The sequence below is a fragment of the Mytilus californianus genome, unplaced genomic scaffold (assembly GCF_021869535.1).
Source record: "Mytilus californianus isolate M0D057914Y unplaced genomic scaffold, xbMytCali1.0.p SCAF_4, whole genome shotgun sequence".
In the NCBI taxonomy this organism is placed as follows: Eukaryota; Metazoa; Mollusca; class Bivalvia; order Mytilida; family Mytilidae; genus Mytilus; species Mytilus californianus.
Genome location: NW_026262690.1, coordinates 32,740,638 through 32,767,314, shown reverse-complemented (window position 1 = coordinate 32,767,314; position 26,677 = coordinate 32,740,638). Strand labels below are relative to the sequence as shown.

Sequence of the window (26,677 nt, the reverse complement as noted above, 5' to 3'; positions counted from 1 at the left end):
GGAAAGTACATCATCAATATATCTGAAAATGAAATTAAAGAACCTGGCTTCTTTGATCTTCTTGTTTTTGACAAGTGTCTGAAGGAATTCCGATTCATATGAAAATAAGAAGAGGTCGGCAAGGAGAGGCCCACAGTTCGTTCTCATAGGAATGCCGACAATTTGTTGAAAAGTCTACCTCCAAATTCAACAAATATGTTGTCAATACTGATCACTTGTTCCTCTGTGTAGCATGTTTTACCCTTTTGTTCACTATTAACAAAATATGCCTTATGGAATCCCAAAGCAATAAATTTATAGCGTATGTTACCATTTTTATGTTGAAAAGCATTGTGGATTATTTTTTTTAGACGATTTTTCAATTTCACATGGGGAATGGTGGTATACAAGGTTGAAAAATCAAAAGTTTTGATAGAACTAATTTCAGAAAAAGACCGAGATAATAGTCAGGAGTTATCTAGTACTCAATATACAATATCACGAGTTGGTTGACCGTTGTCGTAACCACAATCCCGTCCTCTTTTCCCCAAATGTGACCTACCGAAATGAACTGAAAACGCCATGGCAAAAGATCAAAAGACAAACAACAGCATACAAAACACAACATAAAAAACTAACAACTGAGCAACAAGAACCCAACCAAAAACCGGGGTTGATTTGATGTGCTTCGGAAGGGTAAGCAGATCCTGCACCACTATGGTACCCGTCGTGTCGCTCATGTAAGTACAAACCCGGTGATAAGACTAATTCGTTAGGTCACGTTCGAGGAAAAGAGGACAGGATTGTGGTTTTGACAATTAGAACATATCCATCGTCATCTGTAAAACAGATATTCCATAACGGTCAACCAACTCATGATGGCGTCCGTAAATTTTCAAAGTTTCAAAGTTTCACCAATTGATAATGTCAATGAGAAAGTAAGTCAGAGTCCAGTGACCTCCCATGAACCATGATATAGAACGATGCAGCGGCTACAATTTATAAGAAACATCCGAGGTCATAAAGCGTAGTTTATATTGACCTACACAAACATAATACTGTTAGGAAGCACTAAAAGGATTTTTAAGTTTAATGAATTTAAAAATTATTTCAGATTTTGCAAAAAAAAACAATTGTTACTGCATTCTTTATCAAGACTTGCCTTATACAAACCAAAATACGATAGACAGAGTTTTGCTGTTGTTGGTGCTTTCCTGTCGAATACCTGATATTTGTTTTCCAGTTTATGCAATTAGCGTGTATTCATTTTATGCAGATCGGGGCATATATTATACAGTCTCGATAAACATTGTTTCTCATTTAAAAGATATTTTCTTACTGCTTTTCATTCATTGTTGACTTTGCAGGTTTTACCTCTATACTCTCTGTACAAGGTTTGTATAATTTTGCAGCAAATAATAAAAATACTATTCCAATGATTTTAACACATATCCACCAAGTCATTAGACGGGTAACAAGGTCATATTTTCTATAAATCCAACTAGAACCTTTTTTACCACAGGTATCTTGCCACAAATCACACGAACTATCAATTATGGCACCCAAAAATATAGGACCAGGCGTAGTACCTGAAATAAGTGAAGTTTTAAATGAAAACATTTAATTAAGCGATTTACAAAGTGAAACAAAATAAACATGTTTTACTTGATCATTTAAGTCTTTTATCATTTTATCAGAATAAAACTGGTATTATAAATAAACGCCAGAATAGTTGCAAGCTTAAGTCTTGTTTTTACCAGTCATCAACTAAAGTACAGAAACGAAATACACGTTTCGGAGGCTTTCATTGCAACACTCCGTCTTGTTTAAAATGCACTTATCATTCCCGTGTTACTAGAATATAAACGTAGTGTTTAAAATTCCATGAGAAGAAAAGATCAGCTAGCGCAGAAGACACAACTTGAACACAGTGAACGTATTGCAAGCCATGGTATTTCAATAAATATAAGCCGACCAAAAGTAGGGAGAAGGGCATTTAAACTGCTTAATCTCGTCCACAAATGAAGTTTCAAAATTAAATTTACAAATACACAGAAGAGACAAAAAATACAGAAGTATACAGTGATTAAGAAAATATTTAGACTCGGCATAATTTTTAAGCTTTTGGCCCGAGAACACAGTTATTTCGTACTGCATTTCTTTTAGACAATAAATTCAAATTAAAAAAATCACCCCAGCTCTATCCCAAAAAGATTTTTACAGAGTAGTGTACTACTTTTGGGACAAATAATATCAAAATTATAGAAAAGTCTACCAGCTCTAACTCAAAATATGGACAATTGTATGTTAAGGGGGTCTATAATTCAGTTTGACAGCTTCAGACATACTAATTTTTTACCTTTTTTAACTGGACTAAATCACTACTTTGCATAAAAATATTTCACCAAAATTTTTTTTAACATGTAATTTCATCCCCTACTTAATATTTCATGCATAGAATATAAAGAAAGAAATTTGAAAAGTGTATGAAAAAAATTTGCAAGTTATACACTGTCCACACTAAGGACTATATTTCTAATTTTCACAGAACATGCTGGCATATTTACTTTTGAAACAACATCGAGCACTTTTGAAAAAAAAAAATAGAATATTTTTTTAGAGGATATTTTTTTTCATAGATACACATTTTAATTAAATATGAGGTTGTTGGATCTTCTCACGCTTTCCTTCTCAAAATCTATGTAAATATTGGTGCAAGACAAGAACAACAAGGAAAGTTGAAATTAAGAAATGTGGTATGATTGCCAATGAGACAAGTATCCACCAGAGACCAAATGACGCGGATGCTAATAACTATATAATAGATTACTGTACGGCCTTCGACAATGAGCAAAACTAATGCCATATAGTAAGTTTTAAAAGTCACCTCCATGACAAATTATGAAACATTTCAAAAGAGAAAAGTAACGGTATAATTTTAGCTAAAAAATAAAGGAACCCAAATATGGAAGACAACAAATAACGCTGCCACTGAAATCGAGCTCCTGATTTGGACAGACACATAAAGCAAGTGGTGGAATTGAACATGTTTTTGAGCGTTCACTCCCTTTCCCCTAAAAAAAACCCAACCTGACAAGCGGTGTATCAGACACGACAAAACTTAGTTTCTTTACAATCTATTTAAATCTGTAGCAGGAGGTGTTCAATTTGAGTACGGTAAAACACTGAAAATCAACAACTGTCAGTCAGATTTGAACTTCGTTAGCATTTGTTACATTTAAGATATCATTTTTCATTAATCAATTCAAGGAAAAGGTAGTCGTACTCTAGATGACATTATAATATTATGACAATAAGAGAAGAGAACGACTAACGTGGGATTAGAGTTACGTGTTTGTAGTGAAATCTGGTTATTCTGGTTAGGAAGTCAAAACTACGAACATATTAGTTATAATATTAATGGACCGATAAGTTAAAATTTTTGTATGCTTTTAAATCAAAAATACAAACCTAATAAACGAGCTGCTAAACACTGTATAGCAAATGCAAACGATCGTTGTTTTTGTGAGACACATCTGGAAAATAAAAACTATCTACAAAAATGAATTTCATATAAAAAAAAATCTTTTAAAAGAATGATCAAAGACACATGTGTTTCTTTCTCGAGTGATCTGATTCCATATGAAGAAAAGGAGATGCGAGACAGCAGTGTCTTCCTGGAAAGCCTACATTTTATAAAATATCTATTCCTCGACTGTCAACAAAATAAATTGAATAGATGTGGTTTTAGTGATTGTGTGTTGTTTTAGAACACAGGTTAAATACTAGGAAAAAGGTAGTTTAAAGGTAAAAATTATTTTGCGCCTTAAAAATTTCACTTTTTTATAACAACAGGAAAACCGTGTCTCGATTTTTATTTTTTCATGAGTTGATATTGCACAAGCTTTAGATTTCTGTTGTTGACTAGTGCGACTTTAACTATGATTTATCTGGGAATAGTATACTATGTCAATATCATCATTATATCCCAGGATTAGTTGAATACTGGTGGATTTTAGAGTTTTGTCAACTTGTATTATGTCCTGTGAATATTTTGGTTTAGTTTCTTGTGAAAATAATACTTCGATACTCTTCTTAGCCTATGACTCTAATAATAACAAAACTAATACTGGGTCTGGACCTGCTTCGCTGCATGCAATTGATTGAGATAACACGTACAGCGGATCAAAATGGATCATTCCCAGACCAAATATTAAAATCCTTCACTTTAATAGGACCCCAGAAACATTTTCCTTGTATAATAAGTGTTATGAAATTTCAAATTATTGGCAAACAGAAAGTGGCAGATGTTTAAATTGCTTACTCGCTACAACTTGTCAGTATCAAGCTGCAGAACAAATATTTTATAATTCCCTTACTAGAAGCGAAGAAAACTTTGACAAAAATTTCCCTTGTACAATGAGTGTTGTACAATTTCAAACAACTATCGACAAACAGGAAGTGGCTACACGGGAGACGTAAAAATTGCTTACTCGCTACAACTCAACATTATCAAGCTCAGACCAAACATTAAATTATTCCCCAACATAGAAGCCAAGAAAACTTTTAACGAAAGTTTTCTTTCTTTCTTTCTTTCGGACGGACGGACGAACAGACGGAAGGACGGAGTCGAGCGGTTATGAGACCTGCTTCATCATTCGGTGACGCTAGTATAAATGAATACAAATATAAAAAGAAGATGTGGTTTGATTGCCAATGAGACAACTCTCCGCAATAGACCAAATGACACAGAAATTAACAACTATAGGTCACTGTACGGCCTTCAACAATTAGCACATACCGCATACTAGTAGTCCGCTATAAAAGGCCCCGAAAAGAAAATGTAAAACAATTCAAACGAGAAAATAAAGGCCTAATTTATGTACAAAATAATGGACGAAAAAAAAATATGAAACACAGCAACAAACGACAAACACTGAATTACAGGTTCCTGACTTTGGACAGGCACATACAGAATGTGGCGGGGTTGAACTAGTTAGATGGCGCCAAACCCTCCCCCTAACCTGGGACAGTAGTGAAACAGCACAGCATAAGAAAAAACTATAAAAATCAGTTGAAAAAGGCTTAACTCAGATGGATACAAATAGAAATACATCCAACAAAAACACAAAGTGGAGGTGGACGGGTACTTGTACAACAACAAAAAGACACTTAGCACAGATCTGAGAGTACTCGCAGTTACTGACAGCTAGTTCAAAGCCAATAACAACTAATAAAAAAAATCACGCATCTAAGAATAAATCCTCAATCAGTACACATCCAACATCCAATGGATTTAGTGTAAAGACGTCATAAACATTCAGAGAAAAACATGACATTGTGCAATGCCAAGATACAGGTATCGACAGATTGTAGAGCCATGAATGTGCATTTTTATATAACAATAATAACTATTCGTATGGTTATATGAAGAATCATAATCGAAATGATGAAAACGGGCTTTGAATTCTTTAAGAATCTTGCAATACCTCCAGTTTGAAAACATTGCATATTTTGCAAGCTAATTTATCTTTCCAAATATAAAGTTCTTAGGTTTTTCGTCGTGTTTTAATTGCTTAACCTTAAGTGTTTATTCCAAAATCATAAAAATATGAATCTTGATGATAATAGTTATTATTATGCATTTAAATCAACTCTATAAACAAAATCGTTCTACAAAAACGATATCTAGACTTTAAGTTGTTCAGTGGTTGTCGTTTGTTGATGTGGTTTTTAAGTGTTTCTCGTTTCTCGTTTTTTTATATAGATTAGACCGTTGGTTTTCCTGTTTGAATTGTTTTTTACACTAGTCATTTCGAGGCCCTTTATAGCTTGCTGTTCGGTGTGAGCCAATGCTCCGTGTTGAAGACCGTACTTTGACCTTTAATTGTTTACTTTTTACACATTGTGACTTGGATGGAGAGTTGCCTCATTGGCATTCATATCACATCTTCTTATTTCTATTTAAAGTAAATTTAACGAATTGAATAAAAATTAAATAAGTAAAAGATTGTAGATTAATAAGTAAGCACAAATACTGAGACGAAAGCCCATACTGAACACCACAAGGTTCCAAATAAGTATTGGCTTCCGGAATTACAAAATATTCCGTAAAACTTTCACTTTATACATTTGCATTAGGTAACTTACGACTGATTTACAAATATTTCGTTCTTCTGACTATCGCTCTTACAACCTATAAAAACACTCGTTATCAAATTTTGTGACAATTTTAAATGCGGTATTAGCTATCTCTGTTGAGTTTTATAAGTTTTGATAAAATACTTTCCTTTGGGGGTTCGTTTAAATCCTTTTTTTTTTCAGAAATTTTCTTAATTTTCCTGTATGAATTTTTCTGCCGAGTCGCCGATATAAGAGATAAGGTCGGCAGAATGTAAGGTACTTTGAGTTTGGTATCAGTAAGTACGAGATGGATGAACATGGTATTTATTGGTATTGTTTTATCTGTGTATTTACTATATATTTTCTATTATACAGTTATAATAGACCAAAGGACTTTAGTTGTATTTTTCTCATTCCACTGACCGCGATAAGGGTCAAAGGAGTAAAAGAGGATTGAGGCCAAGGACTTCGTTACTTGTTGACTTTAGTTTAAAAATCTTCATGTATTTCCATAGGAAATTAAGTTTTGATGGCAGATCTTTGATAGTCTCTGTTAGATTTATTATCCCCCCCGGAAAATAAATTCGAGAGCTTATAGTATAGCTTTTCCATCCGTCCGTCCGTCCTTCTGTGTGTCCGAAAGAAATGGTTTCCGGATGATAACTTGAGATATCTTTACTTGATTGGTAATTAACTTATATAGCTGTAAAATTTAGGAAGAAGGGAAGAAAGCTATTGATTTTGGGTCACTATGTAAAAGGCCAAGGTAACTGTTAATAAATATAGAAAAGTTTTGGAATATGGTTTCCGGATGGTAACTTGAGTTTTCTTAAAACGTTTGCTTAATTGAAATGAAACTTATATTCATATGGAAGAGGAGAAAGAAGACTATTGGTGTTACTATTTTTTGTTGTTGGGGAAAAGTGGTTTCTGAATGGTAACCCGAGTTTCCCTTGATTCATTGGAATACAACGTATACAGATTGAAAGATATAGGAAAAGGAAAGAAGCTTGTTGATTTTAGACTCAACAGGTTAAAGGTCAAGGTAATACAATTAAAGAAATTAAAATATAATCAGCGTGCATAGAATTATGGTGGTAATCCTCCTGCAGAGATTTACTGTAAGATGTCTGAATTGTTGTTTGTTTACTTTTTGTTCAGGCAATATACCTTTCTATTCATATGGTAATACCTGAATGTCGCTGTTACTATTGGTGACATCGTGGCAAAGGTAAACCATAACAGAAAGAACAGTAACCCACAAAACACATAAAACCAGTTACAGTCCTCAGAACAGTTCCCAGATACTGCCACAACTACGTTCTTATCTGCACTGATACAGCTACAATCAGCATAGCTCTGAAATATAAACATCAGTTTAAACTTATAAAGACACCCTTTGGAAGTGGACTAGTTTAATAAACGCTATTACAGGTTGGTTGACCGTTATGGAATATCTATTTCACAGATGACGACGGATATGTTCCAATTGTCGTACCCACCCTTCCGTCCTCTTTTCCTTGAATGGCATCACCAAATGATAGCTTTCACCGACTGTGTAATTGTATGAGCAACACGACGTGTGCCACATTTGGATGAAGATCTGCTTACCCTTCTAGGGCACATGAGATCACTGCTGGTTTTTGGTGTTCGTGTTTCTCAGTCTTAAGTTTTCTATGTTATGTTTTGTAGACTGTTGTTCGTCTTTTTTCGTATTTATCATGAAGTCGTCAATTTGTCCCTGACTTGTGAGTTAGAATATACCTTTGGTATCATCTGTCTCTCTTTTATAATAAACATGTACATAAAAAAGAATAACTGCCATTACCAAAAATATTGGACAGTACAACAGATTACTCTCACCATCAAACACCCAACTCCTCCGAAAAATAAAGTTACAAATAAGGACTAACAACATGTTCAGATAATGTGACTTGGTACAGGCAGAAAATGCGGTGGAGTAAAACCAGTTTTACTTGTGCACAACCCTCCCTCTTCCTTTCTCCATCTAGACCATATGTCATTAACGTGCATAGTGTATAGGGATCACTTTGTCCATTCGTTCCTTCGGTTTTTTTTTCGTCCGTTCGCACTGTAAGTTTTATACTATTGAATTCTAGTAGTCATGCAATATGTCAGATTGTAATAATATGTAATGTTTATCAAACCTGAAATTTTTACCATACTAAAAAGAATCATGGGATAAATTACTATCAAATCAAAACTCAGCCTTTTTTCCAAATTTTATAAAGCATTTAAATTACTGTATAATATATTAAAAAACTTCATATAAAACCGTGCTATAGTTTTGTTATTTTATAACAAAATTTTTGTTGAAGTTTTAAGAGAGCCTTACTTCAGACTTCAGAGATAATCTATTTCTATCTTAAACAAAAACACCACTAAAATCTTTTGACTCTGAACAAAACATTTAGCCATTTTCAATCCCCCTCCTCCCCCAAAAATAATGAAAAAAAAACAATAAACATGTGATACAGTACTAAAATACCAGACATTATTAGATGTAACACTCCTGTAAAGTGATTGTTTTCAATGCATTGCATATATTTTTAAATGTCAGTTTTTGTAATCTCGATTCTCGTTATACTATAGATATATGTTCAGTTACTGAGACTTGGTATAATTTATGACAGATCCAGGAAGCTGAGGATTGAGGTCTCCATATCAAAGTAAGAAGCATACCTTGGTACCATTCAGTAGCATAGTCTCTGTACAACCAGCATGACAGGGTGAGAAGTAAACAGTCTTGTTGAGGTCACAGATTGGTTCATACCCAGCTGTTGTGCAATGACAGTGTATATTACAGCTAGAAACAAGGTCGATCTTATCGCCACTGAAACATTAATGTAATCATAATTAGCATTTGGTTAAATTAATGACCGGCTACATTTGTACATTTTACATTTGGATGAAAGGGGATGATTTTATGGTATTAAAGACTTTTCAATTTGCAAGTAAGACGCATATTATTCTGCATAACTTGTGGTTGCATATCTTTGTTTATTGTGCATAACAATTAAGACGGCATCTGTTTTCGGAATACTTCTCTTAAAAGCACAAACAAGCACATTGTCTAAAATGTTCATCGTATTAATACTTAAGTAATATTTTTTTCTTATGGGTTGTTCTTTAGACCACATGGTTTTACAGTAGCACTATTCTTTTTATTAACATTAAATAACGCCTGTCAATGGTTCTGCTTTGAACAAAATTATAATTGTATTGGGGGTTTTGATTTGCCATATATTGTATATCTATCGTAATAACAATTGGACTGGTCTGTGTTAATATTCATAGCAATCTTAAGACCGTTAACATATTAAGTTTAATATTTGCCTCTTTTACATTTTATGATGTGTATACTTGCAGTCTATAGCTAGTAGATATTCCAGCGACTGGCTGGCTCGGACATGTCATCAGAAACGAGGGAGCAAGTACGGCAGCAAAACACATACAAACACAACAAAAGTAAATTATTCCTTGTAGTCGTAGTTTAAGTTTCTTTACCATGTATCCACCAAACACCATTCCACCGCCGGCTCCAGGAATGCTTATTGCACCTGTATAATTAACACGATGTACATTGGAGATCACTTCTTGTTTTTGTTTGATTATCTTGATCCTCATTGCAGTGTTATGAAGTGTCGTAAAGTAATGCTAAGAGGTGTACTTACGAGCGAATTTAAACAGTTTTCTAAGTGTTCAGGATACACCGTTACCACAACTTATTATACGATTAATCCTGACTATAACACCTGTTTTGGGGATAACCTTCATCATTAAAGTTAGAAACCAAAATTTCTTAATGTCCGGGAAGTTAAACAAAAAAGATAAGCATCGGCGAGCTTAAACTTTGCTATTCTAAATTTTGTATTTGGTTGGTTCTTCTACCTTTGAGTGACTATAAAGATTAACTTATCGAATTTTACTTTTGTTTACTTTTTGAAAATAAAGGCATAACTCTTTCTATAGTTACATTTACGATATTTCCTTTAATAACTACTATAATCACAAATGATTAAAATGATATTACCGATGACCGTTCCAGCTGTAGCCAGGTCAATATTAAAAAGTTGTTGTGCAATTTTCGATCCGAAGGTTGTTACACCACTAACCAACAAAGTTTCACACACACTACTGAGAGTGATGAGAATGAACGTTGGATTCTTTGCCTAGAATACATAATTAAATGAATAAGTTATTGAGTTAAACATAGTCTAAACAAGTACCCGCTCTGACAAACTAAAAATTAAGTTGTAAATTATCAGAGCAAAACTAATGATACAGAAAGAGCATTTTAAAAAAGTGTATTTAGTGTACTAATATTTAGTTTAAAAATCAAATTTGTATGTTTTTTTTTTAATGTAACAAAGTGAATCTTTAGCTACTATTACTACATAAAGCCGTTTAAGCGCATCAAACCCCGATTCTAAAGATTTAGAAAACACAACATATAAAACTTTGGAGAGGACAAACACTAAAAGGACCTAAAAGGAACATATGAAACTGTTTAAGGTCATCTTGCCTGAGAGAGTTTCATTTTGAACTTTAGCACAATTGCACACTTTTACTTTAAAAGTCCTCATCCTTTTGCAATAGTATTAAAATCCTTTAAACAAGTATCCCCAGTATTCACTTGCGGAGGGATTGAATGAACTAATTTGTTTGTGTGATGTGTGCGACTTTTAGGGTTTTGATTAGAGAAGGTCTACAGCTACAGTAAAGACTTTCATACCTTAATCAATGTACAACTAATTTTCGACAGAGAGGGAGTATTTAGAAGTTATCTCAACCACAAAAAGATGATTGAAAGGAGTCCACATTTAACCCCTGAAATTCCAATAATTAACTGTAAAATTCTCTAAGCCTTTTCCACGTTCTTTCCTACCTCGATTTTTTTTTATTTCCACCATATAACACGTAATAAAAACTATCTTAATATTTTTATTTATATCGGCATATATGGAGCATCCTTACCAAAAGTTGAATCGATTTGGGAAAATCTTTGAACTTTTTCCCAAATGACGGTTGTGCAGTTATTTCTTCTGAATTATTGTCATAAGCTTCGGACTTTCTTTCTTTTTGAAGTTCCTTGTAACCTTAAAAAGACAGTTTAAGAGGGAAGTTAGATAACAACATAAACACCATACCTCGAGAATCAACGACTGCGTGATAAAAAAAACAAATCTTTCCAGAAAACAATATCAACGTAAGACACAATACAATTAACCGCTAGTTCGTAAACATGAACTACTATCAGATACAGCAAGTTCTAAGTCGTTTTCTGTGTCTTATGATGACAATACATGCACAAGTTTTTACAAGTAATCCTTGGAAATCCTCCTGTATAATCGACATTAGTATAGCAATGGCATATAGATAAAAAAAATCTGGAAAAAAGTGAACATATACTGAGAACTTCAAATTTCAAAATTGTTTATATAAGTTCCTACGGTGGATAGTTGTCTAATTGACAATCAACCTTAACCCATGTTCTTATTTGCTTTTATTAAATGTATATCATTTCCTGTGGTAGTTAGTTGTCTAAATTCTTATTGATACCATACTGAGACTGGACTATAAGTAATGATGTATCATGATCACCATCAAGAGATAAACCTAAATAGAACCTGGACAATTTAGAGCTTGACATATTGTATGGACACCTGTATATGTTGCCATCTAGATGTCTCGGGTTATTTTCGTCGTTGTGTTGCTTTCTAATTAACGTATGCTCCTGACATTTGCACAACGAGTATCTAAACTATATCCGGAAATGCATTTCCTTTGATAATTGTAATCTGTTCGCTTAATTATTATTATCAGATACTACAAACTGACTTTGACTTCAAAACAGAACAACGGTTGTCGCATGCAATCCACATTGTGATACGGAGCTCATGTTAATTTGTACATATCTTGTCGGACTCTAAATAAAATTTATTTTTTTACTTACCTATATATATGCTCACTCTTTGGTAATATATGATACTACTCTCATTGTTAATGTGCCTTAGCTTTAGTGTTAAGCGTTGATTATTGTGTGTGCATGTACTTGTGATTAATTCATTACACAGTTTGTTTTGTTTTTTTTTTTCATTTTGGGTCGATTTGGTCTTGTATAGTATTTTATCAACATATTGATCAGTCACCGAAATATAATTCCAGTCTTATCAAAATCCTACATATAAAATGCTTCATATCAATTGAGAATAACGTGTGAAATATTTCAAAATGGTAATACACGTTCCCAAAAATCAAGAAAAGACATACAATGTCATGCCCCTCTACTCTCTATTCCTAAAAAAGAAGCAAAAAATTCGTGATTTTTTACTTATCATCTTATTATGTTTATAAAATCATAAAAAAAAAAAAAATATTCCACCAAGTTTTATTTAGATATGGACACTAATAAAGAAGAAAATTGGAAATTATTAATTTTATCTATGAGAATTTCCTGTCTATTGTGACGTACTTTTAAACTATTGCATGCCGGGAGTGGAAATAATTTCATTTAAAGTCTTGTTCGCTAATCATCTATGTATGTTCTGTATCTTCCTCCTTTAGTAGGAACACCACCATGCGTTATGGTGTAAAGGAGGACATTAACACACTTTAACGGTACAGATTTAATGTGAGCATTTGCCTACCCAGTTTCCCAGCCTGGCCGTGACTGGACTTGCTACCAGAAAGTTAACCTTCCCCCAAAATAATCAGTACAATCAGAAGTCCATTACTGTCTAGGAATGGACTTCTGGTACAATACAAGACAATATACGAACACATCCACTTACCTGATTCGCTCGTCCTCAAAAATATGAAAAATGCAAAATATAAAATATAAAATCAATTATATACAAAATAAAAGATAAGGTCACCCCGGATGGCGCACAAGTGCCAAGGCAACGAACTGGAACCCATTAAGGACATACGTGGATTCCTTACCGATACCGCTAAATGCCCAGCTGTTTTCCTAGTAGAGGAAAGCCGAAAATCCTACGATAAAGGATCTCGGAAAGAAACTTCCGATTGATAAGGGGAACAGCTAAAACCCTCAGACATCAAAAAGATTGGTCTGATAGTTTCCCACATGGAAACTGCTAATGTATCCCATCTGACCACATGTCTCAAACAAACCTGAAAATATCTGCAGGAACTTTAAAAAAAAATATATAATCCAAAACATAAAATGTACGATGTAAGGATAGTAATATTTATCCATGAAACAAATTTGACAAAACAATTTCAATGATGTTAAAGGATTCTCTCTGCAAAAATTTTCACGTCCGCTCTTATCGGCATGCTCGAAAAGTATCTAATAACGCAATTTAAAGCGCGTCGATGACTATTTTGCACAGCCATCAACACAAAACAACAACAACTGAGATCCAAGAATGACGGATGTTACGGAATGTTTAGAACTTTACGATCCACTTCTTTCTGAACTGCACTGACTGCATATTAAGTGAGAGGTTTAGATAGCTATAAAACCAGGTTTAATCCACCATTTTCTACATAAGAAAATGCCTGTACCAAGTCAGGAATATGACAGTTGTTATCCATTCCTTTGATGAGTTTGCTATTTGCTTAAGGACTTTCCGTTTAGAATTTTCCTCGGAGTTCGGTATTTTTGTTATTTTACTTTTTGATATATATTTATTCCACTAATTACCTGGAAGTCGGCGAGGATATCCATGAATGGGAAATGAAAGCAAGATAAAGGCCGGTACAGCGATAACAATTCCAATCCACCACGCTCCTACCCATTGTGGATCTGATGATGTAAGAGGTATACTAAAATGAAAATCACAAGGATGTGATAAAAAAACGTCTAAATCTAAACGATGAATTTTGCATGTGCGTTACAAGATAGAATAACTTCCACCAGGTACAATCGAAACCAAAAGTTCGGAAAAATAAAACAAAAGCATTTGATACATTACAATCCAAAAGGGCATAAGCAGAACAGCCTAAACCGTCTAATGTCAGCTTTGCCTCAGTTACACAACGTATGAATTTTAAAAAGACAGAAGGTGATATTGAAAGACTTACTACTACCAAAGCAAATAGTCTGATTTCTTCACAACGATTAATACATTTATATATAAAACGATTTTGTAAATAAAAAGGTCTTTCGGATGAAAAATTGAAAGTAAGGAAATACACAGATTATAAAGTAAAAATTTACCGTATAACAGGCTCCTACCTAAATACGCTGGGTACCGATAGCTTGTAAAACTAACGATAAAATATCAGAAGAATCTTTCTTTTAATGAAATACCAGAGATGCCTGACAAAGTAAAATGTGACAATGAATATATACTCAGTATATAATTGTGTAACAGGGTCAAGATTATCCGAAAAGCTTTGAAAAAAATGTTTCCTTTTAAATGTGTATGTCATTGTTGTGATACTAGAAGTGCTTTTCCTTTCTTATAAGTAGTTGATTTCATATTCTCAAACTGCATTTGAAATAATTTTATAACTATTTTATTTGTTCAAAGAGACCAGGCAACAGGATCAGACACAACGTTTTCTGTTTTCTATGTATGTAAAGTTTTTGAGTTACCCTCTTTAAGCAATGCAATGAAAACGACGAACGGAATATAAAAACTCGTTCCTGATTTCGGTGTATTTATTGTATTTACGGATAATTGGAATGCATCCTCACGATGAGCTCTTCATACACAAGTTGGACTCTGGATTGAGAAGTGAAGATGAACAGCGTAGCTGTTTTGAGATTACATTGTATATTCAACGTGTGCGGAATGGAAAGCGTATGTAAAAATATTTTATCGTGCATGCTATTCAATAGATTTCGTTTAAACTTTGTTATTATCAAGTTTGTTCCGTTCTCTAATAGACAAAGGCAAAAATGAGGAATTTGTTAATGAGAGTCAACAAAAGGGGCGATTAAGTAGTTGCATTACATAGTGGATAGAGAGTTTAACTTTGTCAAGACCTTTGTCAAGACTCAATTTAAAAATAGATATAGCGATATAAGATTGGTCATTAATAAAAGCTAGTCATACATGAACTTACGCGGTAACATCCAAAGTATCAGCGTCAACAAATATATTCAGAAGGTTTCCACCAACCACAAAACCTACTGCTGCACCGATTGATCCTGATGCGAAGATTATACCTAAAATATAAACCCTAGTCATTTAGCACACTATGTTAATGGTGTCTTCTATGTGCATTCGCGTTATCGGTATACTGTGACTTCCATTCTGCAACACTAAATAACAACAGTACATTCAGTTTGGTATGGTTTTTTTTCTATATCAATTCTTCACTTTATGATAACATTATGTATTACAGAATGAATTTTGCATACATTAATTGCATATTTACACATAAATAATAAAACAATTTAAAAGAATTTGAGCAAAGTGTCTGAGTTTTGACAATTTAGTGAGAAAATATTGTTTCAGATGCTAAAATATGAATTAAACCCCTCTTCAAAATCATTTATCTTTGATATAAAACCAGCATGATCCTTAATATTGCTGGATACTTTTACATGGAACGAATATACATAGTTGGTTTAGTGTGCAAGTGTACTGTGACTTCGCATTCGCAATCTGTGACTTCACGTTTTTTATGTACCGTGACTTCGTGTTGTAGTAACATATTGCAATCTCAGCTATCGGTGTTTTCGTTTTGTCTGTCCTTAAACATATAACAGTCGAATATTCTTGAAGATTGACATCCTCTGAAAAAAATACCACGAACTCCGGATAAACACACATGGTTGTAATGGGTTTGCATATGCAAGTATCTCCTCTTGCAAACTACTTATCGAACTTTTGTAACAGGTTGAGGACTAATCTTATCTCATCAGCAAGTCATCCAAGTCTCACCCATTTAATATGGACACTATTTATCACTAAGGCATATATAGAATATCTCGAGTTGAAACCGCTTGTCTCTTTTAGTTCTCTTAAGGCTAAAGATGCTTTACTTTTATTTTTCGTAAATACGAAATTCGCTTGTCTTCAAAACCAAACAGATCATTACCGTCGCAATTTGATCTAGAGGACATGTTCGGTTTGTATGGTCTTCACAAAGGAAAACAAAGGAACAACAGGAACACTGAAGTGCAACAAAAACAAACGCCAACATACATAGAAACGTACTATTATGTTATGTTCTTCTCATATATTTTATGATGGTATGATACTAAACCCCTAACGGGAGGGATTGTACCTGATTTTCATATGACGAAGACATAATCTTTCAATCAGTTTAATTAGGGTCTGGAGCTGGCATGTCAGTAACTGCTAGTAGTCCTTTGTTAATTTATGTATCATTGTCATTTTGCTTAGTTTCTTTTATTACCTACTCTGACATCGGACTCGGACTTCTTTTAAACTGAGTTTTACTATGCGTATTGCTATGTGTTTCTTTATTTTACATTAGCTAGAGGTATAGGGGGAGGGTTGAGATCTCACAAAACATGTTTAACCCCGCCGCATTTTTGCGCCTGTCCCAAGTCAGGAGCCTCTGGCCTTTGTTAGTCTTGTATGTTTTTTTTTTTATTTAAGTTCCTTTATATGTTTTGGAGGTTAGTGTGACGTCCATTTACACTGAACCAGTACACAATTTTATTTAGGGGCCAGCTGAGGACCACCTCCGGGTGTGGGATTTTCTCGCTGCGTTGGTGGCCTTCGGCTGTTATCTGCTCTTTGATCGGGTTGTTGTCTCTTTGACATATTCCCCATTTCCATTCTCAATTTTATTTGATAACAACTGCCATATTACTTGGTACAGGACATTTTAAGAATAAATGGTGGGTTGTAAATTTGACCTTGACAGTACGGCAAAGTTGAACTGTGTGTTGAACCTCCATTTAAAAATTTGAAAGTGGATTTTTCTGAAGACATTAATCAAAGAAAACCCATGGAACAATTAACCCCAAATTTGCCAGAATTGTTTAATTGCATCAGAATATCTCATTTGGCTTACATTATCTGAACTTAGTAATTTAACTACTTCATAAAACAGAAGATACGAATATTGGTTTGATGGAAAAGTTTGCCTTGGATCATTTAAAGAAACTGTGTTATAATTTTAAGTTGTTCGTTTTCCTTCTAGACAATTCTGTTTGATAATGCTTTGCATATCATCCTCGTTATCACTATCATTATTAAATGTATAGACATCAAGTTTATCAATATATTTTAGAATACAGTCGAAATCGGATAAACTTTCGAACATTTTATGTTTTGATGGTGCTGATGATATGTTATTTTATTAACTTTTTATGAGCTGGACTAATTGTTGACGGCGATTTCAAAATTGATGCATTTGTTAATACTTTTCCTGCTCTACGGGTATCGCATGTGAACCAGGATCTGCTTACCCTTCCGGAGCACATGAGATCAACCCTAGTTTTAGGTGGGGTTCGTGTTTCTCAGTCTTTAGTTTTTTGTGTTTTGTGTATATTGTTGTTCGTCTGTTCGTCTTTTTCTTTTTTAGCCATGGGGCTGTCATTTACTTTCGACTTATGAGTATGAATTTCCCTTTATTATATTTCACCTCTCTTCTATTGACATTTATGAAAATCTGTTTCCCATTTGTTTCAACTTCACATAACTTAAATTCGATTTCCAAAATGACTTTATTTCTATGATGAGCTATGGTATGTTTCAGTATGTCTTTCTGTACCTTTCATCGCAGTAATAACAACTGAATTGGGGTCATCGCACAGTGGATTCCACAAAACAAACATTTAAAAAAATGAACATTTCAAACTTAAAAGGTATAATAAATGCTACAATGTATATTCATTTCATGTATAAGTATACAGCAATATTAAAGTCCATGCTTGTTACATCTCAACGATGAAATGAATTGGAAGAGGGATTTAAATCATGGTTTGGCATTTGTAACAATATTTTCTGACTAAATTGTCAAAAGTCTTGGAACGCCATAGAACGTTCAGAAAATACACCCAAATACTTCTAAATTGTATTATTATTTTCATGTAAATATCCAATTGATATATGCAAAATTCATTATTTAATACATCATGCTATTTAAAAAGGGAAGAATAAATATAGCAAACAGAATAAACATACCAAACTGAATGTACTATTATCATTTGGTGCTGGAAATTGGAAGTCACAGTACACCGAGAACGCGAAGGCACATTTCATAATGGACACCGTTTACATAGTGTGATGAGGTATGCCTTACAAATATATGATTATAACCAGTCTAGAGTTTTAAGGATGTTCGCTACTCTGTTTCAAAATAACAAGCTTTTTAAAAGACTGTTCTAAAATGGTAGTATATAAATAAAGGAACTAAAAAAGCTGAAAAAAATGAAGGGTCCGTGTGCTTGTTTTCGAGATATAAGCCATTGAAAATTTGGCGGGAAATGATTCTCTCTAGATTTTTCTTACTTTTAACATTGGCCGCTTTTTTGCTTCAAAAACTATGAAAAAATAACAAGGATTTTATAAGATTTTCAAATATGGCTTTTTAAACTATATGTAATAAGATTATGAAAATAAAAGAAGGGGTTAGCGGGCAAAATTTTTTAATGGCAATACATGGATAAAACCAGAGGATTCCGAAAATCTGGCAAAAATTCAAAAAGAAGAGGAGCAAACATCCTTAAATAGAAAAATGAAATTGAAAAAAGAAAACTTATAAATATCATCAAGTCAACGCGGTTAATTCGATTCTTAACTTAATCACAATGTATATATTTATGAAATAGTTGTTTAGATATGTGTACATGATAAAAGGCGTTTCTTTGAAACAAAATCTGTTTCGCCAAAAATAAAACGATGTCTGTCGTTGCTACAATCTTATAGGGGATTTTATGAAGCTAACGATTATGTTATAACCGTCTTTTGGACGGAAATAGAATAAAGCCGGTAGAGAAAAACAATCAAGGAACTTTACTCCTACCATACTTTATAAGAAATGATGTTGGCAAAGCGCTTAAAGTGTCATTTGTTCATTTATTTATAACATAGATCAATAAGGGGATAACACCTACAATAATTCAGCTGACGGAACTAACCTTAAAACTTGATTGTACTTGCACCTTTATCAAACATACGTTCATGCTGCAATTTTATCCCATTCTAATTAGCAAGTAATTTGCTACAGTTCTTACCTAGCTGTTAATTCTCTATGTTATAATGCAGCGATATAAATGTTCTACAACAAGTCAATAACACATCACATCAAATTATTTCAAGCTATTGGTGTTTTACGAGTTTTTGAATATCCTGAATTTGAACATTTAGACGAGAAGCGTACAAGATCATTTTGAAATGACGATGCTACATGCACAAACTTCTATGTTTTATGTGAACTTACCGGTATAAAATGAAGATAATTTTTGTTTACAGTTTTCGTCTAAGTAAGTAAGGCCTATGGTATATACAGGAACAGCCCCAATACCAAGAAACATTTGTCCCACGATAAACATGGCGTAATAAGTTTTGTAATTATCTTTGATATCCATAGTTGTAGAACATGATATTGTAGTTGTATTTTTCTGATTACAAACATTGTCTGTGTTGTTAGATGAATCTAACAAAAGAGAAGCACATTTTATTATGTATCAATATGGTGTATGACGTCATCATTTAATTGTTTGTTACATTTGTTTGTATTCTTATAGGTACATCATTTGTCCTTTTTAACATGTGTTCACATTACTAATGTTTTGTTTGAGGGTTACATCTGAGATCTTGCATTAAGTGTCGAAATATTTGAACGGAAAAGAACCACTTCAAAAACTCTTCTGGAAATGTCTTTAGCTAACATGTCCTCATGTAGATACCATCTACTCTTTCCATATCTCCAATACTAATCCAGAGTATAGATCTGTACCTTCCTTTCCATTTAAGTCATTTAAGTGTGTATGAGAATACACATGTATTTTTTGCAAATTGACACACGGCAATCAGGAAACAACGCCTTTATTTCGATTCATGATTGTAAAAGACATTCTTTCTCCTTAGTCCATAGGTAAGCAGTATTTGTTGAACATCCACCTTAAATGAGCCTTTATAATTTGATCTTTTTAATTTTGTTAATTGTATGAAATTCATGAAAATTCATGAAATTGATTTGTAGATGGTGTTCTTATAAATGTAGAGTTTCGACTGAGTGGTATGTGTATTATATTCCATCGAGTACTTTTTAAACGTTTGTATTTCACTCCCAGATATCGTAACGTTTTTGGAGACATTAAGCTAGCTCTCTCAAGCTAATTTTGAGGGTTGTTATACTTAAAATTTAAAATGGGTTTAAGGCAAATGACAGTAGATGATAAAAGCAATAGGTATAAACTGTTTGTTGACTTCTTAATTTCTTTTGTGTCGTTGTGTACTTGTTGGCGTATATACCAAATGTTCTCTTTAATATTCGTAGTCATTTGGTTTTGTTTTTGTTCCATAAACGAAAATGTAATGGGTGCTTAAACCATTTCGTTTGAGTTTTCATTATGCCTCGCCTTCGGGGAAGGAAGACATTATTTTTTTAAAGTATAGTGTTTCTTCTTTTACTCTTGGGTGTTCTCCTTTTCATACAACCTTGCATTGTCTAGGTATATATATATTTTTTTATCTTTTAACACTGGTTATGATATTTGGCATGAAGGTATAATAGCGATAATACGGTGTGCCGCATATCATAGCGACTATGACCTTTTACCTCATGGTAAACATACTTGATTTTATGTGGCATTTAGTGTCTGGATTTTTTTTTTTTGTCCTTTGGGACATGGTTGCAGCACCCAAAATCAACGTGTTGCGTTCCATGATGATGACCTCTGACCTTATTCAACCCCACAACCACATATATATGTGTGCTTGCCATAGAAAGTCCTTTTCAATGAAACTTAAGGGTGGTCACTCGGGGTAATGCTTCGCCCCTCATATAGTATACCATTAAATATCTCAAAAATGGTTCCGATCCCACTCTTAAACTAGATATATTCTTAATTACCCTTTACGTTCATTATAGATTTTGCTCCTGTGTGTCGTTAACGGTTTGCCCCTCGTATCATTAATTGTTTAATAGCTAGAAAACTGTCCATATTCCCACCATTAACAATAAGTATCCTTAATGTTCCGACAAGAACGTTTAGTACACCATATTGATTTTTTTCGCTGGTGTTCAAACACCGTCCACTTATATCGTTAATTGTTAAACATATCAAACTCTGTTCAGGACCCGACCACTGAATCATATATATTCTAAACTGCCATGACAAGACATTGTAAGTGCACATTAATTTTTGTGTAGTTTTGGGGATAAGCATACCCCGCCTCCTCGTATAATAGATTGTTAAAATATATTAAAATTAGTTAAGGTTCCCACCCATTACACATATATATTCGTAGATGCCACGACAATACATTTTCAGTATTAGAATATGTTTGTTGGGTATTTCTTTACTGTGATGACTTCTAAACATGAAGGGAAGACATGCGTTTTTGTTCAGTTCCACTTTTTTTAAACACTATATGTCTTGAAATATCCTATTTGTGTTGATATTCTAAAATATTCGAATAGTCTACCTGATACTGTGTAAGCATACCGTCCTCCTATGAATTGTGGCAGAGAAAACAAGAGACTTCCAAATGCCAACAAGGAAATTCCAACTCCCATTATTCTCGGTTTGTGTCGTCTCTCTCCAAAATAACCAACAAAAATCAAAATCACGAAAGCTCCAAAATCGTTAGCACTTGAAATAAGACCCGATTTAGAACTTGAGAGATCGTACCGTTTCTCCAAAGCAGGAATTATAACACTTATCACACCATACACCATGAATCCATCGACGAAATTGATAACACACTGCCAAAAGACGAACCATCGTATAGAATTCATCCACTGCATACAGCTAGAAGAAGACAGTACAATGTAATAGTTACATTTCACATTTCCTGTTATTCCCACAAATTAATTTCTGTCAGGTATTTTGGGATTGCGGTTTTGAATTTTGTATTTCCAATAAAAATAAGACGATAAAAAAAGTAATACAAACATAAACATTTAAAAAGTTTGAAATAACCGTAATCATTTAAACCGAGGAATCATTTAAACCGAGGAATCATTTAAACCGAGGAATCATATATAATACAGCAAAAACATGACATGCGTTACATAAAAGTATCTTACAGTTAGGAGCAATGTTCTTTAATTCATGGCTGTATCGTTTCTGATATCTAGAAACCATGTTCTATTCATGGCTGTATCGTTTCACCGTTCACAGGTGCAACATGTAAAGCACGATCTGCTTACCTTTCCGGAGCACCTGACATCACGTCCGGTTTTGACTGAGTTCATGTTTCTCAGTCTTTATTTTTCTGTGTTGTGTTTTGTTGACTATTGTTTGTCTTTTGGTTGTTTTTCGCTTTTTGCCATGGCATTGTCAGTTTGTTGTCGACTTATACGTTTGACTATCCCAATGGTATCTTCCACCTCTCTTTTAGAGTTAGGAAAATGTTCATTTATGGCTGTATCGTTTCTAATAGTTAGATGAACCCTGTTCTATTCATGGCTGTACCGTTTCTAAGCGTTAGGAACAACGTTATGACTTATTTATGGCTGTACCATTCCCTTGAATGAGGAACAACGTTGTATATATAAAAATAAGGAATGTGGTATGATTTCCAATGAGATAACTATCCACAAAGTTCAAATCAAGTGGATGTAAGCAATTATAGACAACCGTGCGGACTTCAACAAGTAGAAAACCCCATACCGTATAGTCGGCTATAAAAGGCCCCGGCATGAAAAATATGCAACAATTCAATTGAGAACGACCGCCTAATTTATGTCAAAACAATTTATGAAAAACAAATATGACGGACATGAACCAACGACAACCACTGAACTACAGGCTCCTGACTTGGGACAGGCACATGTAGAATCTGGCGGGGTTAAACTAGTTAGCTTGGATAATGGTGTAACAGTACAACATAAGAACAAACTACAAACTTCAGTTGAAAAGGGATTAACTCATGAGAGCGGTACAAAGCACAAAACATCAAACGAAAACACAGACCGGACGTGGCAGAGTTTCTATACATATCCCACAACAAAAAGACACAAAGTACAGATCTTAAAGTACTCGCAGTCACTGACAGCTAGTTCAAAGCCAATAACAACTCATAAAAAATTAATGTATATAAGACTTAAAAATCAATCAGTACACATTCAACATCTAATGGATTTAGTTTAAAGACGTCATAAACAGTCAGGTCAGAGAAAAACATGACGTTGTGCAATGCCAAAATATTTGTCTCGACAAATTGTAGTATCGTGAATGTGCATATGAGTATAACAATAATATTTAGTATGGTTTTAATTTACTGATAACGAAATCAGTATTCATGTACCGTTTCTAAGAGTTAAGAACATTTTTTCTATAATTCATGGCTGCTCAGTTTCTAAGAGTTAGGAATATAATGTTCCTTTCAAAGTCCTCAGCTGGCCCCTAAATAAAAATGTGTACTAGTTCAGTGAAAATGGACGTCATACTAAACTCCGAAACATATAAATGAGCTAAAATTAAAAAACTTACAAGACTAACAAAGGCCAGAGGCTCCTGACTTGGGACAGGCGCAAAAATGCGGCGGGGTTAAACATGTTTTGTGAGATATCAACCCTCCCCTTATACCTCTAGTCAATGTAGAATAAAGAAACACACAGCGATACGCACAGTGAAACTCAGTTTAAAAGAAGTCCGAGTCCGATGTCAGAATAGGTAACAAAAGAAACTAAGCAAAATGACAATGATACATAAATTAACAAAGGACTAATAGTAGTTGTGATTGCCTATAAGACACTTGTATCCCTGAGACCAAAAGGACGAGGGTATGAACAACTTAAGTCACCGTACAGCATTCAACAATAAGCAAAACCCATATAATACAGTAAGTTATAAAAAGGTTCCGGTAACGGACATATTTATGTTTTTGACAATAAACGACAACTTGACTTGAGACAGGCATATAAACAATGTGACGGGTAAAACATGTTTGCGGAGTGGTCATCCTTCTCTAATCTAGAATATCGGTGTAACAGCACCACATAAGAACAAACTATTAAAATCAATTGGAAAAGGCTAAACTCATCAGATCGACACAAAACACAGAAATGATCATAACAAAAAGACAAATAAACATACGGTACCGATCTAACAGTACTCACGGCTTCTGAAAAAAGTTAGTACAAATCAAGTTTCAATTAATAGATAAAACATGTTTTCCCAGTCATAAATATCAATCCAGCGGATTTAGTGTAAAGACTCATAAACAGTTTAAGAGAAGAATCATATGCGTATTTTGCCTGCCTTTCATCGAAATGGGCTGAATATCTCCTTTGAAAATCACATGATAGGTGGATCATTCAAATCACGAGATGTATTACCATTCCGATTGACATGAGTTTCTTAAATTAATCATCGGACTCATTATATAACATTGCATTTGTTTACTATTCCTTTTACACATGAATTCAGCAGTTATTTCGATATTAGTTGAAAGTTACATAACGAGTGGTCATGCACCTTAAACATTATATGTTAAATGTATAATATTTTCTTCTCAGTCTGTACCTTTTCCAATTGGTTTTAGTGAATAAAGTATCTATCAAAGCAGGATGTGTTTACCGTATCGATTGACATGTGTTGTTTAATGATTCAGTATATATAACATTTTCTTCATTTGTTTACTATTTCTATTGCACATGAGTTCAGCAATTCTTATCATAGGTGAAAGCTTTACTATAACATTCACATTGTTCTTTAGGCATGCAAAGCAGAATGAATAATTTAACCACGTATCGATTGGGAAGAGTTAATTTAGGACACATGCTTCCTATGTGGCCTTAAAAATATGTGTTTACTATTCCTACTGCACATGAATTTAGCAGTAATTCTTATCCTAGGTAAAAGCCTTACTATAGCCTCCACATGACAGGTGGGGCACGCAAAGCAGGATATGTGTACCATATCAGTTGACATGAACTGTTGATGGAACAATATATTCTATTGCACATTCTTTTGTTTACTATTCTTATTGCACATTCTTTTGTTTACTATTCTTATTGCACATTCTTTTGTTTACTATTCTTATTGCACATTCTTTTGTCTAATATTCTTATAAAATGAATGCAGCAGTAATTCATACCCTAGGTGAAAGTCTAACTTTACTAATCAGGAGATTTACATACCTTGGTTTTAGCTTTCCATATCCATAACTCTCATCTTCTTTCTTGTTGCGAGTCATTTCAATAGCAATATATTTGTCTAATTATCTTATGCAAATTAGTAGTTATGCATTAAATAATCCAACTTCATAAAACGGAAATGTTTATTGTGATAGGAGGGAAGTGTGTGGGATATAAACGTTAACAATTTAGATGATGGGTGGTGACGATAAGTTATACTGACATAAGATAAAGACTAGAAATGTGTCTTATGTTGTAATTGCATTCAAGTATTTTAATCGTTTTAAAATTATGTAAGAGAACAAAGCCAAATACTAATATCTTTATCCCTTTGAAATTGTACTGATGTTACGCCTGATATGGCCATCAAGATAGGACAGGCGTATTCCACAGCATATTATATTGAGTAGCCTTAAACTCACGTACATTATTGTTTTCCAAACCATTCAAACCTTTATAAAAAAAAACTCCAACACACAAAAAGATCGATCTACTTTAACATTGATAAGATACTGCTTAAAAATGTAACTCAGTGATAACCATTGGAATATTAAATCAGCACAGGGAGAAAAAAAATCCAAACACAGCCACCAACCATTTTTTTTTGGGGGGGGGGGGGGGGGTAGGTTTTTTTCTTTGAACAAATATTCTTTTCTATTATCAATCAGCAACAAATTGTTTTTTTTTCCCAAAACATACAGGAACAACATTAAAACAAACAATGTTGATTTTATGTTTTTACTTTTAAATTTCAATAAATACAAACTATTTTTAACTGAAACATTTTTTTCTTATTTCAAAACAATTATATGACTAAAACAAGTGTATATATTCATGAACGATTTTTTCAGGTTAAAATCAGGATATAAATGTTATCTTTTACATTTGTTGTACTTTTTCATCCTTAATGGTTATATCAATGATTTGTATGATGAGAATCCTTGATAATATGAAATTAAAAATGGTACACGATATTGATTGACCCATACCCTTTGTTATGCCAAATGTTAAGCTAATTTGGCGCTGTAGTTAGAAACATTTGCTGATAAAATAACATTTACGAAATTTTTCCCAGTTACATGTATTGGTAAATAACGACAAGAAATACCTGATTTCCAATGTTAAGAAATATGTTTTTGCAGGAAATTCTCAGGATAAAAAAAATGTCACCTTGCATTGGCAAATCTCTTGCCTAAGACTGAGACTTCTATTACTATTGTGTAATGTTGAGGATATATCTTATCCTCATTTTCGCTTACCCGTTTGATATGTGCATATGGTATACTCTGATGATCATGCATAGATATAAGAAGATGTGGTATGAGTGGCCAATGAG

General features: G+C 33.5%; 1 protein-coding gene across 3 annotated transcripts; it reads right to left on the bottom strand.

Moving 5' to 3' along the window:
* Positions 1-1,056: 1,056 nt before the first annotated feature.
* On the bottom strand, positions 1,057-25,468 carry LOC127737920 (solute carrier organic anion transporter family member 4A1-like). Of its 3 annotated transcripts, XR_007999886.1 has the most exons (13): positions 25,345-25,468; positions 21,681-22,006; positions 19,468-19,683; positions 15,166-15,268; positions 13,796-13,917; positions 11,101-11,222; positions 10,157-10,295; positions 9,491-9,683; positions 8,806-8,956; positions 7,295-7,461; positions 6,130-6,175; positions 3,451-3,515; positions 1,507-1,568 (listed from the first exon to the last, which is right to left on the bottom strand). XR_007999886.1 is itself a non-coding variant. In XM_052248877.1 (12 exons), exons 1-12 carry the CDS (start codon positions 25,398-25,400, stop codon positions 1,315-1,317), a joined length of 1,914 nt encoding a protein of 637 aa, XP_052104837.1. In that variant the 5' UTR covers positions 25,401-25,468; the 3' UTR covers positions 1,057-1,314. The 3 variants fall into 3 exon arrangements, 2 of the variants coding, with proteins under 2 accessions (XP_052104837.1, XP_052104838.1); XM_052248877.1 differs by lacking the exon at positions 6,130-6,175 and having other exon boundaries at positions 1,057-1,568; XM_052248878.1 differs by lacking the exon at positions 6,130-6,175 and having other exon boundaries at positions 1,430-1,568; positions 3,451-3,529.
* Positions 25,469-26,677: the final 1,209 nt, after the last annotated feature.

Coding starts and splice junctions, on each gene's coding strand:
- LOC127737920 (XM_052248877.1), bottom strand. CDS start 25,400: ATGACTCGCAACAAGAAAGAAGATGAGAGTTATGGATATGGAAAGCTA. Junction 15,269..19,467: donor ATTATCTTCATTTTATACCG/GTAAGTTCACAT, acceptor TTTATATTTTAG/GTATAATCTTCGCATCAGGA. Junction 1,569..3,450: donor TTTAGCAGCTCGTTTATTAG/GTTTGTATTTTT, acceptor CACTTATTTCAG/GTACTACGCCTGGTCCTATA.